Source organism: Ammospiza caudacuta, chromosome Z (assembly GCF_027887145.1).
Source record: "Ammospiza caudacuta isolate bAmmCau1 chromosome Z, bAmmCau1.pri, whole genome shotgun sequence".
Taxonomy (NCBI): Eukaryota; Metazoa; Chordata; class Aves; order Passeriformes; family Passerellidae; genus Ammospiza; species Ammospiza caudacuta.
This window is the reverse complement of record NC_080632.1, coordinates 59784384-59803758: the sequence shown is the minus strand read 5'-3', so window position 1 is coordinate 59803758 and position 19375 is coordinate 59784384. Positions and strand designations below refer to the sequence as shown.

The following is a 19375-nucleotide window of genomic DNA, read 5'->3' as shown; positions in this document are numbered from 1 at the left end:
TAGTGGGATCATATACTGAAAAGGTTTGGCAGTGAGATGCTTGTTGCCAACAGTAGGCTATAAAGACCTGTGAGAAAACAGTGTAATGGAAGACACACTCCAGGTCTCCTTCAGGTTTTGTTTTTCAACAAAGTCTAAAGGTGAAAATCAGCTCTGCTTGGCAAGATGTAATGACAAGAATGTGATTAATAGTAGAATTAAGACAGGATTAGATGCATTATCTTGCTCCAGATAAGTCCTCAGCAATTTGAGTAGCACTGTCAGAACCATCTTGAAGGTAATCGGAGATCTCTGCAACCAAGCCCTTAGTTCTTGAAGTTGACTGTGCAATTAGGAGCCGCACTAGTGCTGATGGACTCAAGGGCAAATACATGAGGACGTGGGAGTAGTTCACTTTCCCTGTCTGTGCAGCTTTTGGCCTTCTGCCAAGCCTGGTGAACAGCACAACAATGTAGAGCCTGTTTAGACATGTAGAAGCTGTTTAGATATGATCGAGACATTGAAAGAAACCAAACTTTTTAACTTTTTAGTTAAAAAAAAGAATAGTATTTTCATGGTCTTTTAATGCATCTACATCTGGAAAAAATCCATACAAAAATTCTGCTGAAAATCAGTCCTTCCAAAGCTTTGTGATTTGGCCTGAACAGTACATCGAAGTCCCTTTCTCCTTATTGAACATGTACTAAAAAGACTACTAGAAGTTAACTGCTGATAACCAAAACTAAAGTCCTTTCCAAACATCATAATAAATTATCAAAATACTTTATGCACAAATCCATAGTGTGGAATATGTTCTCTTGCATCCACATTTCCTAGCCTAAGAGACAATCTTTTCATCTAAAAGTAACATCCACAGGTGAAGTTTTTACTTTCCTAAAATATGAATGCAGGGAGAGAAACAACATTTAATCTGAAGGTGCTTCAGTATAGATAATTATTTATATAAGAGAAGTTTCTACAAACTTCTACCTATATGAATAAAAAGTTGTCCCAATTCATGGATAATGCTGACTTGTTCTGTGACCCTTATATAGAAAGATTATTACTTAGCTACAATTATTTTTTATTAGATGACAACTATAGCTATACATATTCTCCATTAAACTATTTTTCCTGAAAAATTTGGAAACAGGTACATCATGTTTAATGAATTTGTATCAGTTCTGCCAGTTTCCTTGTTTTGAATTAAAACCTTCTGTATTTCAGATTGAGCCTATTTTTCTTACGCCACTATTACAAGATGTTTTAATAACTCAGCTTCCTGCTATTTTTTTAAATCCTGTTTAAAAAGTGTAACTTATCATGTGAGAACTATACAAAATGTCTTGACACAGAAATTCGTATTCTGCTTTTACAGTGATCAGAAAAGTATAAAAAAAGACCTTAATCCCTCTTAGCTTTTACCTAAAAAAAAAAATAGAGCAGAGGGAAGAAGTTGAATTGTTACTAAGTCAAAAATATCTTCTCCTAGATGAAAATTAGCACATAACCATGAATTTTCAATGGTTCTTTACATGATTTTATTGGGGGAAATTCTATAAAGTGAGGCAGTAAGCTGATTTAGGAAAGTGGGTGTAAAAGAAAAGGTGCATGAGGGTCCCTTCCTTCAATAGACCACTTTCTCCCTCTACAAAAATCTACATGGTCAGTATTCATGTCCTCACTCATCACTTACTCAGACCTGCACTTCTACCTGTGCATGCTGAGCTTCAATACCATTTGGAGAATCAGACAGAAGGAGCTGCACACAGAGGTGTCATCATCCCTAGCTCATGGCAATGTCTTGCTCCCCCACTTCTCATACAGCAGAGCTGTGTAGATGTTCTGTGTGGAAACCAGATAGGAAGGAGCATTTCTCCATGTGGCCATCATAATCTGAATAAAAACCAAATTTTAACTACACTGGCCTCAGGAGGGACTGGTGTGCCAAGTTAAGATACTAATTTTCTTCACTGTCTCCATAAAATGAAATGTTTTCATCCAATATGTGGAAAAAGGTGATAATGTCTGCATAAGTGGACTGCCCAACACTTATTCAGTGCATGTAATTGTACACAAACCTTTGAATAATTTTCTTTAGTTTCTCAGTAGGGTTTCTATATCCCAAACCTGTTTGTTTACCAGGGAATTTAGTGAAGGTTTGAAATTATTACAATAGGACATGCTTGGGACCAATTCAGATAATTTTATGAAGCAACAGTGTAAAATATACATTGATACATTCAAGTGAAAACAGCTGTTTCTACACGCACATATACTTATACACAAAATTAAATCATTTTGCAGCAGACAGAATTCTCATTTCTTACTGTGCACCTTCCATTCTAAATAGTAGTCAATCCTTTGTTTAGAATATAAAGATTGCACCTAAATACCTATTATTTCACCATTCACAGGTATGTAACAGTACATTTCCCAAGCAGATAAGCTGCTCATAAAAATGTTTCAGAAAATGTTAATGAAGAATTGCAAATTATAATCAAATAAAAATATATTAAATTTCAGAAATACTTTCAGCAGCAAAAGGCTATATTTATAAAGAAAAAGAGATGTATCAAAATAAGTGCAACGATATATTTATATTGTTTTAATATTGTTTTCAAATTCAGAAATTCAGTCTTGACCTAACAAAATTATTTCTTATCCTTTTATAAATGTACCAAAAAACACAAAAAAAGATGGTTCAAAATTCAAATAAACCTGAAGGATTTATAAAACTGCCATTAATTTTTATGCTAGGTTATTATGTAATACCGCTGCTGAATCGCAAGGAATCTGTAGAAAAGTCTGTAGAGATGCATTCTCATACTCACTTTTGAAGCATTATTAAAAAGGCAACATTCCAGTACAGCAGTACCGGCTCTGTATTATGGAAATTCAGTTTATCCCTGTAGATTTGTTCCTTCGGATGCTGCCACACAATAGAATGCCAGTATGTTCCATGTGAACAAATTTGACTGAATATGGTTATTTTTGTCTATTTTTATCTTTTGTAATTATCCCAAGCTTTGCAAAGTGGATGTCATTTGCTCAAATCAAACACTTCTAAAATCAATTCTCTAGGCTCCACCATCATTTATTATAGAACTTTCAAGTTTAGGTATAAGCTTGGCATGTAAAATCATATGTAATCTTATCATACTAAACTGACAAACTGTTTACTCAGGTGAAGTCCTAGAACCGCCTAAGCAACACAAAAATAAAGTTACTGGAAATGAAAAGCAAAAAAAAAAAAAAAGGACAGAAATGTATATTTGATTCTCTTTCGACTGTTTTTAACACATTTTCAGGAGGACTGGAATATTGGAATATTTCACTATGTTGGACTGGCAAAGTCTTATATTTACAGTTTCTTATATGTGTTAATTTAATATTTATAGAAGCAATGCAAGGAAAATATCCTCTTTGAAAAAAGGAAAGGCTTACATTTTTTTATTGTGAAGGCTATTACTTATGAACTCTGTAACTTAGGAAAGGGCTCATTGCAGATTTGACAAATTTGTCAGGAAGGAAGGATTGATGAAAATATTGGAGGTAGAACATGCTTTTTGTTTTCTAACAAGATCCATTCATTTTTAAACACTGCAGCAATTCCTGCTAAAATCAGAGTATATTATTAAATATTGAAGCCATACAGTTTTATTTTAAATCTGTCAGAAGAAAAAAAAAATCATCAAAGTAGTAGTAAATGTTGTTTAAATATTATTCAGCTCTCAGCCGATGACACCCTAGGGAGAGTATTTCAGTAATGTTAAAAGTCTACACTAAACTTACCTGTGTCTTTTATATTCTTAGAAATTCCTTCCAAATCCCAATGTTACACTTTTTTGCATTAAAAATGCCTGCATATCCCTTTAGGTTTAAAATCTTGTGAAGTCAAGTGTTATCCTTACTGCCTTCCTACCCTGTATAAATAAATACTCATTAATAGAAACCTTGAAATTCTGTTTCTTGGATAAGACACTAACTTCAGCCTAGCAAATGGTCCCTGAAGTGGAACATAATGGGAACTGCATGTTGGAAATTCTGTTTTAATAATGAAAAGTCAGGTTTTGCCAGGAGGTGGTGCTTCTGTACAAAATATTGTGCAGATGAAAGTAATCTCATTTCTCCTATAAAGTGTGTTCTCAGTATTCACTCTTCTCCCTGCCTGTGTCATCTTTTCTCTGCCACTACCTGCCAAAAAAATGCACAAAAAAGGAAGAAAAAAAAAAGAGAAAAACTTAGAATACTTACACAGCTTACCTTTGAATAAGTTTCAGAATAGCAGTCTGTCTGCTAGTAGCATCCTTCAAGCTTGGCTTTCCTCTGGGCAAACGGTGTAGTCCTGTGTCATCTTCTACTATTCCTCAGGTTCGCTTTTGTAGTTTATCCAAATGCATTCTGGATTGAATCATGGATTTATGGATTTAAACCCTAAAATCATATCTAAATCCTTGCCTGCCTATGCTATTTTGTTGATGTCAATGTTAGGACTACTAATTTCAACTTTATTCTGAAAAGCATAAAAATTACCAGACCAGATTTTTTTTGTTTCTGTTTTGTATCTGAAGTCACATGTCAAAACAAACCACAATAAAAATAGTTGCGTGCATTCAAATTAATTGGATTAAACCCAGCAGAAAGCCCATGCTTTCCATCTCAGCCCATGCGTACACACACACATTTGTTATACAGAAACCTGAAGGTGGTTCCAACAATGCAAAGGCTCACCTTCCTAAATTTTGATGACACTTGATCTTAAAAAAAGGAGAGATGGGAGATTGAGAGCAAGACCTCTCTCCAAACTGAGGGCTTGTCCCCCTAAAGCTGACCACATCTGTTGTGGTGCTGTCATCTCCTGGAATTCATGAATTCTGCTCAGACAACAGTCCCCCATGATCTCTGCATGTGCTGATCCTGTGCGAGCCTTTACAGTGGTGTTTCATGTGAGTGTTTGTGCATATCTGGGGGCTCCATGCCTCCTCCATCTGTAACTGAGTTTCCTTTCCTCCTACAGAGCTTGCACTAGCACTCATTTATCTCAGAGTACAAATCTCTCCCTGCCTTCTACTCAAAGCCTCAACATCAAGTCAGAACCTGTTTCTCCTCCTAGAGATCGTACCACCACACCATCGAGATACCAACAGCACACGCGCCATGAGGCGGGGAGATCTCCTGTTGACAGTTTGAGCAGCTGTAGCAGTTCCTACGATGGAAGTGACCGAGAAGATCACCGGAATGAATTCCACTCCCCCATTGGACTCACCAGACCTTCGCCGGACGAAAGGGAAAGCCCCTCTGTCAAGCGCATGCGGCTCTCTGAAGGATGGGCAACATGATAACATTATGATCTATTAGTTGGGATTTTTTTTTCTTGCAGTGTGTGTGTGCTATACCTTAATGGGGGGGGGGGGGGGCGGGAAGGGTCAATATGCATTATATGTGCCGTGTGTGGAAAAAAAGTCAGGTACTCTGTTTTGTAAAAGTACTTTTAACTTGCCTCAGTGATGCAGTATAAGGATAAACAGAAATGCTGAGATAAGCTTAGCACTTGAGTTGTACAACAGAACACTTGTACAAAATAGATTTTAAGGCTAACTTCTTTTCACTGTTGTGCTCCCTTGCAAAATGTATGTTACAATAGATAGTGTCATGTTGCAGGTTCAACGTTATTTACATGTAAATAGACAAAATGAAAACATTTGCCAGAAATGGCAGATCTTTACTGAGAGAGAAAGCAGCTGTTATGCAACATATAGAAAATGTACAGATGTTTTGACAGATCCAGCAGTTGGGTGGCCGTGAATTGATGCTAGAAAGAGACTGAGTCACCTAACATACTGAAAATGCTCACAAACATGCAGGCATTTTGTTAGAGTATGGCACTCAGTTTAAAAGGATCAAACCATTTCAAGAGGACCATACTTATAGAAATGTTGAGTTCGAGGGCTGACATATTTAATTTCAAAAATTCTGGGTCTGCATCACTTATTAAATAAAAGTATAAAAATATGTACATTACATTTTGCTTATTTTCATATTAAAAAGACAGAGTTTGCAAAGCATTTGTGGCTTTTGTAGTTCCCTTAAGCCAAAATTTGTTCTTTTTTCCTTGATAGCTTTGCTAATCTTTTAAGCAGTCCTGAAGAAACAAACAAAAAGGACTTTCTGTATAGAAAGCACTACCCTAAGCCTTGAGGAACTCCATGCTTTGCTAATTAAGATAACTGTTTTCTCTTTGCAGAAGTTTTGGTTTTGAAATGTGTATTTCTAATTATATAAAATATTAAGAATCTTTTTAAAAAATCTGTGAAATTAACATGCTTGTGTATAGCTTTCTAATATATATAATAATTATGGTAATAGATTTTGTTCTCTTGATAGTGGGGAATTATATTTGTGCAGTTGCACATTTAACTATTTTCTTTCCGTTTTCTTTTAGTGGGTATACATTCTACAGATCAAAGTCAGCTGCTGAAAGACTGATCTGTAAACAATTAGACTTTATCCATAGTGTAACAACTTAAATCATTTTAATACAGCATTTTACAATCAGTTGGGTGAACTGCCATCCATTGTATATACTGATTAGTTCTTTCATGCTGTTTTTGTGCATTGTAACAAGTTAAGGGCCCTTCTATTATGTAACGTACTGCGTATCTTGTAGCTTTCCATGGGTTAAATGACAAAGTGGCGTAACTTGTCCCTTTCTCATTAATGAAGTTGGTATTCTGCCCATCTGAATTGGATGTGCAGCTCTAACGGCTGTAAGCTACGTGAGTGCAGGTAAATATGTGCTGAAGCAGCAGGGGGAGGAAAACGGAGGGATCAGCACTAAAGTGCCTGTTGTATAGATTCCTCCCCTCTCTCACAGACATAAAACTCTTCAAGAGATTATCAGTTAAAGTGTGATTCAAAGTCAGTTGATTTTACACAGGCAATATAAGCCAACTGGTCCTTGGTTCTCATGGACCTCTGCAGTCACATCATCTCACAGTGGACATGTTGTTGAGCAACACTCCCTGTGTGTTTTCTTTCACCAGAGCAGGACTTGCTTCAGCACACAGCATCCACATTTTCTCCAGCTTCATATTGTTCCTTTGACTAAGATAGCTTGACCAGAGGGAATGTGTCATTTTCTTTAAGTCCCTCTTTGTCCCTCTTGTCTATTAGAAAAAATGGTATATTCAAGTGTTTCAGTTTAACCGTTCTGTTGGAGGGGAAAAGTGTTTAAGCAAAATGTTAGTGCCATAGTAAAAGAGAAATATTTCTCCTTTTTTCAAGGGTCATTCTAGGTCTCAATGACATACATTGACATTATGATGAAAAATACAGCTGCAACAGAAAAATGTCAACACAAAGTACTTTGAAGTGAAATACACACTCTTTTTCCACCTATACATGCAGTTGCTGTGCACTGCTCAATGATGGAGTGTACCTCTCCGTAGTAGAGAATGACGATCAAACTACAGTGTGCATTAGGACATAGGCTCTTCAGTTACCATGACTTTACAGAAGCCTGCCTTACAGGCACTTTCAGCCGTGCAGGGGCTAGTACATAATCTGGAAACTCTTTAAGCAGAATGCTGTGCTACTAATGCATCCATTTTACCTCATGTAGCAAACTGCAGGGTAAACAAAGATACGCATGTTTTAAAAAAACCAAAAAATAAATTTAAAAACTCAAAACAAAACAAAAAAAAAGGTAAAATGGGGCCCATAATTAATTTTAAAACACAAAAACCACTTTCTTCACCCTCAGATTAACCTTTACTCATATTCTCTTTTGAGAATTTTAAACGTTAGTGTGTCAAAAATATGCAAATGTATCACAAATATACCTTGTCATTTCAAGAAAAAATACAATTTCATTGGTATAGTAGTAGAAATTTCTCAGTGGGGAAGGGGATTTGGTCTATTGATATATTAAGAATAGCCATATTAATAGTTTACCTTGCGATTTGCCTCAGCAACACATGAAAAAATGAAAGATACCATTTAATGAAGATGCAGTGTATAATATTACTGCAAGTAACTAAGCAGAAAGTAGCATGAAAAGTATTGCCTGGGCAATTTATATTAACTCTGACAGTGATTTTTTTGTATAAACACAAGTAGAACTGAATCACATGAAAATAAATGCCAGTCAGCCCTCTTGTTCCTGCTGCAGAAGGCAACTAACTTATACTGGCAAAATTGTGGGGGATAATGCATATTTGCAAACTGATCTAATGATAAGAAGCACAACTTTGATTGTGAAGTCACTTTCTGTAAACTATAACTGTCTACCTTTCTTGTTCCTTTATCTGTATCTTACCATTTATTGTGTTTGCAAAAGGTAATTTGGGTTTATTGTGTGATTCCTTTGTATTTAAGGAGCTTGGGGCAGAGCCCTGAAAGAGTATTAACATTTACTTTACCTTAACCCATGCTATATGATGTTTTAGGCAACATTCTTAATTGTAAGTTCAAACACCTGAAGTGGCATTCTAGGCACCTGCAAGTATTGTTATAGCTAAGCTAATCTCTATTAAAAGATGTTGTCAGTTAGTGTTTAATTGCTGGTGACAATTATATTATATACTTTATCTGCACAACATATATATTGTATGCATTGAGCCATTCACAGTAAAGCTTTGTTCATTTCAGTGTCTCTCAGAAATTGTGTTTTATAACAAAATGGCTTATATTTTTCCCAGAAGAGGAATTTAGCAATTTTTAATGACTAGTGTAAAAATTAGCTGTTGTCCGCAGATCTTTTTCAGGTAAAGTTAGTATAAGAATAGAACTCATAGGCTGTTTTCAAGGACATCAGTCCTTTTGTATTGTATTTGCAATCCTATATGCCCACTTTTATCTGTAGTCTAACAGCTGTTTGTTTTCCTTCTTCCTTCACCTTGAAGGTAAACGCTTTGTAATTTTTTTAAAAGCCACTTGAAACCTCAATAAAGGCTGTTGCCTAAACATGGCATACTTCATCTGTTCCTGTTTGTGCCATCTGCTGTGATGTCATCAGTTATATGGCATTCATTTCCTGCCACTACAGGTCTCTTGAAGGACTGATGGAACACTGGTGTCTGTTAGAACGCTTCAGACTGTAGATGTAATAAAAGGCTTTTGTTAATATATTTTAACCAAAGATGTGGAGCAATCCAAGCTTTGAGCCACAGACTTTCTGCATCAAAAGTATCCATTTGATTATTTTCATAGTCACATGTTGCATTTCTACCTTCCCTTCTCATACCTCAGACTGATCCATACCTCTATTTGATTAAAGAAAAGGTCATTTAAGAAAGTAATTTTTTAAAAAATTAAAAATTAAAAATGCAGTACTAAAGTCTTTTATGTATTTAATATCAGACCTGGGTTACCACAGGCATTACACTTGGATTGCTTCAGATGGTTTGTTGTATCTTTTTTTTCTTTTTTTCTTCTCTTTCATGGGGATTTGCTTCCATAAAATAATGGTGATAACAAAATAGCTTGTAAATGGGAGCATACAAGCATTTGCAACGAATTTTAAAGTAGAGGCTCACAGCGGCATAAGCTGGACTTTGTCGCCACTAGATGACAAGATGTTATAACTAAGTTAAACTACATCTGTGTATCTCAAGGGACTTAATTCAGCTGTCTGTAGTGAACAAAAATGGGAAAATTTCAAAAGATTCTCCTGCTGGAAATAAGGTATAATTTGTATTTTGCAGACAAATCAGTAAAGTTACTGGCTTTCTTAGTGATATGGTGTCCGTTGTGCATTTTTTTATTAATTTAAATAGTGTTCACTTTTCACTGTTTCACAATGTAACACATGAAAGAATCAGAGCTTTAACTACCAGCAGCTGTCTCAAGATCCCTTACTGAATATTTGTGCTTGCTTTGCTAAGCAATATTTTCTGGCACATATCACCCCATCAAGTCAGGGAAACACCATTGCTGCTCTAGAGTCAGTGTCATTTGGAGTGAGGCTGTCTGAATCTGTCCCTAGCAGAGGAACTAGGTGAAATAATGCCTGGCATTCAGGTGCTTAAACTGACAGGGAATCTAAACTCCCATATCAACATGTCCTGTGAATTTTACCTGTGGGGACAATCATGCAAAAACCCTCCAAAAATGCATGTTCTGTGTCAAAATCATATATCATTTGATCTACACTCTGTCAATACTCTCTAACAAAACTGCACAAGGACTGTGTCAGAATGAATCTATTCACTTTTCTATCCTTTTTTTCTCAGAATATTTGTTTGCTTGATTTTTTGTTTGGGTTTTTTTTTTTGTTTGTTTGTTTATTGGGAGTTACAGGGGGTTTTCCAACTAATATTTATAGTTTCAGAGTTTGAGAATGAAAGAATCACTTTATTTCAAAAAGATGTGTTTTTACACCAGAAGCAGACAAGCTACTAAGAAGTTAAGGTGCTTGGTGAATGTTATAATTTCAAAAATAACTTTACAAAACCTAGTTTCTAAATAGGTTTATGAAAGAAAAGAACTGTGCTGTGCTGTTCCTTTTCATGACAATTTCTTTTAAGAGAAATATTCTTAGTATTGCAGTGTTGGACACAGCCTTGCAATGAGATGCTAAAACTAAGATTAAGTGTCATTGATTTTACTACAGAATGTATTTTGTACAAGTTTTTTCATCATTGGCCAGTATGAACAAAGTATTTCTGAAAATGCAGTTGTCTTAGAAGATTTATCTTCCATCTTGCAGTCATCTATGTAATTAATACTGATAATGCTATGCCTGCATTGGAAAAAGAAATTACTTAGAAAATAGAGTCTGTTATATACTTTGTTCTGTTATTTGCTTCTCTGGAAAAAATAAGCATAAACATCCTGATTACTTTGTTTTAAATTCTATGAACTCTATTTATAAACAATTTTTTTTAAATTATGTTGAAATGGGAGTGGGGGGGTTAACAATTTTTTTAATAACCTTTTTCACTTTAGATTCACATATGTCATCCTAAAAAGCAATTGTGACGTGTACCATCTGAAATAATAACTAAGTCACATACCTTTCCATCCAGAGTGTTTGCTTTCCCTGAAAATTGCTTTCTTCTTTTCTTTAGCAAAAATCTAAAAACATCACTGTAGAACTGGGAAACTATGCTGAAACATATGTGGCTCATTCATACCTTACCCCTTCTCAAACACAAAGTCTATATTTCCAGAGGTAAAATACTGGGAGTGAGAGAATCCAAGGAACGACAAGGAGGAATGATTTTAAAACAATCAGATCATTAAGTCTACAAGCAGCAAAAAAAAATTGTTCCTCTGTATTGACAGATATAGCCTATTCCTCTTTAATTCACTGGAAATTCACCAATGCAGCAAGGTAACCTGCTCCATCTAAACTGATGTATGGAACTCCAGTTTGCTGGAGTGCCTGATTCTGGGACACTTAAAGTGCTTAGTCATAGGGCTACCTTTTTGGTATTTGTGTATTGTGCTTAATGTTTTAGACTAAATACTCAGAGTACCTGCAGTAGGTAAATCTATACTCCATTCTCTGCAGTCCATCTAGACACATCCGAGGTAACTCTTTTTTGAGCAGATATTTTGGTTAACAGTAGTCTTTCTACTGCTGGTATTTCTTCCTCCTCTTCCAGCTGATATTGTAGAACACTTTGGTTCTATTCTGGATCCCCTTGATTGCTAAAGACACTTGAAGGCTAACATGAGAATACTTGTGTGAATGCTGAATTTCAACTGAGTTCATTACTTCTGAAAGGTGCAAAGTGTGCTGTTCTAATTGTCCTTTCTATCCTCTTCTTTGTGTTTCTGTTTGTGGTTTGTTTATAGTCTGCCCAAAGTTTTCAGTTTCAGGTATCTGTCTGTATTTGTCTGGATGATGATCCATAAGTTCTTTTAGGTTACAAAATGTTGCCTCCTTCTGGGAGCAGGGGTTGATCACCATTAGCTGTGGAGGTTTTACTTCTCTGACCAAAGACATAAAATAATGTAATAGAAGACTTCACCATGCAGGAAAACTTAGAAGTGATAAAACTTAAATGTAGTGTGCTTGCATGATAAACATAATTGGCGTAAAATATAATTTTGTTTTTACAGCACATTGCATAGCTAATCCTTTTCTGCAGAGTTGCTAAGGATCAGGTTTTCAGTCTCACAGTGAAAATGCAGCATCCTGTGAGGCCCAAGTCACTTTTTTGCAATGCTTTACACTATGGTAGCATTTTTTTGAGAAGTGAAAGTTAGAAAATATTATTATGACATCCTTTACAGCTGCATTTTTACAGGGGGAATACTTCTTCTAATACAAATTACTCTGTCTGTTCTGAATACAGAACAAGATGGGCAGGAGGCAAATTTTCTTGAAAGGAGAAACTACGAAACATTAATTTTCTACTTGGAAAATATATGAAGGAGAGAGTATATCCTTATGTGTGAATAATACGGACATAGTAGATCTGCAGGAAAATACTATGTGCTCTCAGAAACACCGGAAGCGCAGGATATATACAAAGAAACCATCAGCATGTTCACAAGGGCATATGATGAGCATATTATATACAATTAAGTAGTGGGATTTTGGCCATAAAGAATTGTGGAAGCAAACATCCTGGGTAAGTTCATAATGGTTTAAATAAGTTATAATGGCATAGTTGCGTTTTTCTTGTTAAGTATGATGACACACTTACAGTATCCAGCTAGAGTAAAGGAAGATTTTCAATAACTTATTTTGGAAAATGTGAAGCATTCTAGGGAACAATTCATGTATGCTTTTAATCTTGTATGCACTTCCCCCTGAAAATCCCCTACAGGCTACTGTCATGGAAAAGATAATGAGCTAAGTGGACTTTTGTTCTGATATGGCAGTTCTTGTATCTAGACATCACATAATGTAACCATCCTAATTTTCCTTGCAAACGCTTTTTTTCAGATTAAGCATATTGATTTTACAGTGCAAATTAAAGATTCAGTACACGTAATTAGCCAAGAGCTAAATCTGTCACTTAGCATGGCTTTGCTTTTGGAGGAACTCTGGGGAATAAAGGAGAATTTATGACCTTTGGAAGAAGGGGCAGGCTATGCAAGAAGAATACAAGGTGTCATTAGGTCATGCAGACAGAAAATTAGAAAGGAAAAAGTTCAATTAGAATTCAATCTGGGCAATCACTGGTGTGCAAGAAGTTTAAAAAATATTTCTATAATACAACAACTAAAGGAGAGACAAAGAAAATCTCCATGCTTTATTGAACATGGAGGAGGACCATGTCAGCAAGGACAAGATAAAGGCTGAGGTTCTTAATGCCTTCTTTGCCTCCAACTCTACCAGTAAGACAGCTATTCTTAGTGAAACCAGGCCCCTGACAGGGGTAGAATATACAGGGAGCAGAATAGTCCCCCTGTAATCCAAGAGAAAGTGACTTGCTGAGCAATTTAGACATTCATAAGTCTATGGGACCAGATAGGTTTCACCCAAGGGTACAGAGGGAGCTGGTAGAAAAGCCTTGCCAAGACACACGTCCATCATTTATCATCTGTCCTGGTTAACTGGGGATGTCACAGATGACTGAAGGTTGGCCAGTGTGATGTACATCTCCTGGAAGGGCTGGAAAGATCTGAGGAGCTACAGGCCTGTTAGCCTGACCTCTGTGTCCAGCAGGGTCACAGAGCAGACCACCTGAGTGCAATCACTCAGCACCTGCAGGATCAGGGGATCAGCAGCAGGGGTTTAGGAAAGGCAGGTCCTGCCTGACCAACCTGATCTCCTTTTTTTACCTGGTCTCTGACATGGGGGATAAAGGGAAAGCTATGGATGTTGTCTACATGGACACAGTAAAGTCTTTGAACCCTCTGTGATTGCAATCTTGAAAAAGCTGGCAGCCCACGGCTTGGACAGGTGAACTCTTTGCTGGGTTAAGAACTGGCTGGAGGATTGGGAGGAGGATTAAGAACTGGCTGGAGGATTGGGCCCAAAGAGTGGCAGTGAATGGTGCTGTATCCAGCTGGCTGTTGGTCACCAGTGGTGTTCCCCAGGTCTTAGCACTGGAGTCAGTCCTGTTCAATATTATCAGACAAGAGGACTGAGTCCACCCTAAGAAAGTACAACACTAAATTGTCTGGCAGTGTTGACCTGCTGGAGGGTAGGAAAGCTCTGCAGATGCATCTGGACAGCCTGGACTGATGGACTGAGGCCAATGATATGAGATTCAACAAGGCTAAATGACAAACTTTGCACTTCGGCTACAATAACGCCATGCAGTGCAACATGCTGGAGAAAGAGTCACTGGGAAACTACCTTGGAAAAGGAGCTGGGGGTGCTGGTCAACAGTGGACAAAATGTGCTATACCCAGGAGGCAAGAAAGCCAAAGGCGTCCTGGCTCGTATCCGCAACAGTGTGGCCAGCAGTACAGTGACTGTCCCCATTTACTCAGCACAGGATGCTGAGGCCACACCTTGACTGCTGTGTCCAGTTCTGGACCCTTCACTTCAATAAAGTCATGTGATGCTGGAGTGAATCCAGAGAAGAGTAATGAAGCTGGAGAAGGTCTAAAGTGTAAGTCATATGAGGAGTAGCTGAGGGAGCTGAGGTTGTTCAGCCTGGAGAAAAAGAGACTTGGAAGTGACCAAATCACTCTCTACAACTCCCTGAAAGGAGCTTGTATCTAGGTGTGGGTTGGTCTCTTCTCCCAGGCAACCAGCGACAGGACAATAGGAAATGGCCTCAAACTGTGTCAGGGGAGATTTGGGTTGGACATCAGGAGGAATTTCTTAATGAAAACTGTAATTAAACATTGGAACAGTCTGCCCAGGAATGTGGTGGAGTCACAATATCTAAAAGTGTTCAAGAAATGACTGAGCTTACTGCTATGGTTTAGTTGACAAGGTGGCAATCAGATAAAGGTTGGATTCAATAATCTTGGAGGTCTTTTCAAACTTACATGAATCTGTGATTCTGCTTTTCCAGTTTTGTGCAGTACACCCAGCTAAGTTAAGTGTAAAGATACAGCTGTTTATTTATTCCTCAACAGCAAGGGAAAAATTAATATTTGCATAAATTACAGACGTGAGGGTACACTTAAGGGTGCATGATTTATGGAATTAATGTGCACATGCAGGAATGAGAAAATATGTCTGTGTAAGAATAGACATGGGAAGTGAAAACAAAGTGATGGCAAAAATTCAAACATTGGTCTGTGATTTCACATACCTACTGTTCAATCAGAACTTTCCTGAAAAGATTTGTAGTTGTCTGCAAAGTGCCAGCTAATGAAACAAGACTGCTCCCACCATGAAAAAAACTGCTCTCATATGTAAATATGCCAATATTAGTCATCAAACTTTAATTAATTAAACACATATACACGGTTGATAAATAATGAAATCTTTGTTCACTGTCAGAGTACCCAGTTACACAAAATTCCACAAAATGGCATTAAAGGAAATATATTCTGTGTGCTCATGTCAAACCTTAAGATTACTTTGGAAAATAGCCAATCAGACCAGCATGCAAATGGATATTCTGGATTAGCCATCCTGTGCAGACTTTCTTTATAGTATCCAGACTGACCAGTCTTAGCAAGGATATGCTGTAGCCTAATTGTAGAGCCTAATGCTCAGAATTGTAGCATTCAGTGAGCAACTCCTGAGCAAAATTCCACAGCTGTATTACACAGATCAAAAATCAAAGGCTGTTGATGACATTTTCTCCTGCCTCTAATATCTCTGTATATAGACTGGGATATTTTCAGAGTTTCCTAAAATGTTTTTATATCTTTGAGACAGTGAACTAGTCAAGTTTAGTAATAGTCTAACTATGAAATCATTTGGTGAGGTCAATATAGCAACTCATGAGATATTATCATGACAGACACAGCCCAAATATAACAATCATTTTTTTAAATCTGTCCTGTATTACATTAACATGCAGAGGCAGAGGCTGAGACAAACACAGCCTTCTGCAATGACTTCTTCTCTATGTATAGCCCTTGAATATTAATTGAACAATTCAGTTTATCAAATTGTTCAGTTGTTGCAGAAAAATAGACTTCGTCCCAAGGTAGAAGACAGATAGAAGGAGAGAGCTGGACAAATGACAAGCACACAAGAAAATAGCTTGCAAAAATCATTTCAGTGCCCTCTTTTTGAAATCCGTTTGGAATTTCAGCTGTCCTAAATTTGAATGGTCAAGAAGAAAAGTTACTTTAAAATAGTGGTAAAATTAATCCTGATTGAATTTTTCGTGTTGTTGTAAGTGTCCCTCACAAGTGTAAATATCAATTGGTTGGGAGTTTGCAGAACTGCAGATCAACCTGCAGATAAACCAATGGCAGTTACCAGAGCAATGACTTCTAACCCTTTTAAAAGGTTAAAGTACCTTGAACAGATGAAAAACAGTGGCCTATGGTTTTCAGGTTTTCAGAACAAAATGACTGATCGGCAAACTTATGAATGTAGCGAATTGCACACCCTACCTCCTGAAAACACTGGTAATTTCTCCAATCAAGTGTCTGGGGCTGATTCACTCTATATCTTCAGGAAAAAATGTGGATATACTTCAAGTGTAATATCATTTGGTACAATTTGCAGGCCTATCTTCTTTCAACATGCAACAGATACCTACCAATCACCTCCTGATATTTTCATTAGAAATTTCTTTCTACTGCTGGCCTTTCTGAGTCTCACATCTATTAAATACCAGATGCACAATGAAATTAAATTCCTGAATCAATGTATTAAACATCTAATATTTCCTCTGTTTAATTCTTTTTATTTTAAGATTTTTTTCAGGACACTGAAAAATAGACATAACCCATCTTGTGTCAGTATGCCTCAGAGAAAACAAAATTATTTCTGATTGTTAAATGTGTGAGACAGACAGTAGCTTTTGAAACAACTGAGCTGTTGTTTTAGGGAAAAGAAGTTACAGGAAAGCCATAGAAAAACAGGTGCTCCAGTAAGTGGTATGGTCGGTGAAGGCAATGCCATAACAAACATTCAGCTGTCCCTCTCTCCACTTTTCTAATGGGAGAAAAGAAAAAAAAAAAACTCTTCCTTCTATCCCCATTTTGCTGTACTGTAGATATGCCCGGGCAGGAATCATTTAGGCTGGAAAAGCCCTCTAAGGTCATAAAATCCAACCCTTACCCCAATATTGCCAAGTCCATGTCCCTAGGTGCCACATGCACACGTATTTTAAAACCTTCCAGGAGTGGTGACTCCACTGCTGCCCTGGGCAACAGTTAGAGACTGAAATAGTTCATTTCTCAAACACTGATAATAAAGTTTCGCTCATTATAACAAAAACTGTATAAAGGAGTACAACCAAAGGAGTCTCCCTGAAGATACCTGACTGGGACTTTTTGTAATGTCAGCTTGCAGGGGGAGAGTGGGTTGGAGATAAAGATATCACTCACCTCAATGTCCATGAGCAACAGAGAGAACTTATTCTCAACTTATTCTCCTTCCTTTTAAAGGGCATTTGAAAAACCCAGTATGGATATTTTCATTTGTCTGATCTCTATGCCCCTTCAGGTTCTGTCCAGTGAAATGCCTGCAGCCTTAGGAGAGATGTGTGAAGCCCCTGTCAGTCAACCCAGGGGCTGGTTAATTCACACAGTACAAGCCAGCTTGTACTGTGATATGTGGCAACAATTTTACAATTTTGGACTGAAAGCTGCTGAGATTAGATAAAGGGAAAACCCATTTTTCAATCACTTGAAAAGTGTAGGACATTCACATGAGGGGCAGCTGAGGGGATGCCTTAATCCATCAAAGGTCCCCCGAAGTGCCCCCCAGAGTCATTCCAGAGGCCTTGTACCATAGGACTGCATGTGATGCAACAAATGTGGAGACTGTTGAAAGAGACAATGGCAAACCCCCCCTCACCCTGCAAGGAGGTTCCTGGATTTTGCTACTTGGCCAGAGTTACCATCCGATCCTGTGCTTTTCAGGAGGAATCTTCACCACCAAGGACAGGACCAATGGAACACTGTTGGCATCTACACAGTGGTGATATTTTCCTTATTTTGTCTCTGTCAACCCCTTTCTGTCCTATTTTCTATTTCTCTCTCTCTCTCCCTGCCCCCCCCCCCCCCCCCCCATATTTACTATCAAATAAAACCCATACTGTTGACACTGGCATATGGTCTTGTTTGCACCTTAATTCAGGCAAGGGCATTCTTAAGAACCTTAGTACCCAGATCTTGACAGCAGCCTCTTCCAGGTCTTGACAATCCTTTTGGTGAGAAAAATTTTCCTAATATCCAATCAAAACCTCGTCTGGCACAACTTGAGGCCATTTCCACTTGTCTGATAGGAACTGGTTTTCTGGGAGAAGAGACCAAAACCTACCTGCTCCTTTAAAGCATCTGTAGACAGTGACAAAGTTACATCTGAGCCTCCTTTTCTCCAGGCTAAGTCCTCTGCAGCTCCCTCAGCTGCTTCTCATCAGACTTGTGCTCCAGACCCTTCCTCAATTTCATGGATCTTCTCTGGTCTCACTACAGCACCTCAATGTTTTTTTGGCTCATGAGATGTCCAAAAGTGAATGCAACACTCAAAATGTGGCCTTACCAGTGCCCAGTACAAGGGAACAATCTCTGTTCTGGTTTTGCTGGCCACAGTCTTGTGGACCCAAGCCAGGATCCCATTGGTTTTCTTGGTCACCTAGGCCCATGCTGGCTCATGTTCAGCCACTGTCAACCAGCACCTCCAGGTCCTTCCCACCAGGAAAAGAGAAATCTCACCAGTTTCACCAAAGTGAAAGCTTTCCAGTCACACTTTCCCCAGCCTATAGCGCTGCAGGGAGTTATTGTGACCTGGCACTGAGCCTTGACTCTGAAACACATGGTTTTTATACTGGACCTCAGGAGTTCCTTACTGCCTTCTAACATGTTTTAAGATGGAGGACATAAAAGATAAGATTTAATGTAATAGGATTTTTGTCTGAATTTTTCAGAATATTTCCTCATGCAAAGGGATATCCCAAATTTCTTGTCATTTGTCTTTTTTTTTTTCATATACCAGATATATAAGATGCCAGTTTGCTCCTTTCTAATTTTTCCTGGTAATATTTCTATATAACTTATCACAGTTTAGAGGAAAATGCTATTATCAAGAGAATTAGCCACATGTTTCTATAGAGAGATATAATTTTAAATTGAAAATTTTCGCAGAGAATTCATGGTCAGTCTACATGTTGCTGTTTGGTTATTGTAATATATGGTATGGATAATTCATGCTATTAATGTATGGTATAAAATATTGTGAAATCCAAAATCTATGTCTCTGACCATCCAGGCTGGGAGCAGCTGTCTATTCAGATTCAACAAGTTCCTGGACACAAGTTAAGATAATGATAGATGCTTTAACGTAAGAATAGAAGCTTCCAGGATGATATCACCAGTATCTCGAGTCATTGGGAGC

General features: G+C 37.5%; 1 protein-coding gene across 5 annotated transcripts in view; it reads left to right on the top strand.

The window, feature by feature from the left end:
* The window catches only part of MEF2C (myocyte enhancer factor 2C), a 121434-nt gene extending 111805 nt beyond the window's left edge, over nt 1-9629 (top strand). For 4 of the 5 annotated variants that reach the window (XM_058824196.1, XM_058824195.1, XM_058824200.1 and 1 more), the window contains one exon: nt 5000-9629. In XM_058824196.1, coding sequence (XP_058680179.1) covers nt 5000-5321 — 322 coding nt within the window. In that variant the 3' untranslated portion in view covers nt 5322-9629. The remainder of the gene's footprint in view (nt 1-4999) is intronic. The other variant, XM_058824199.1, reaches the window with a different exon arrangement.
* The last annotated feature ends 9746 nt before the right edge of the window (nt 9630-19375 follow it).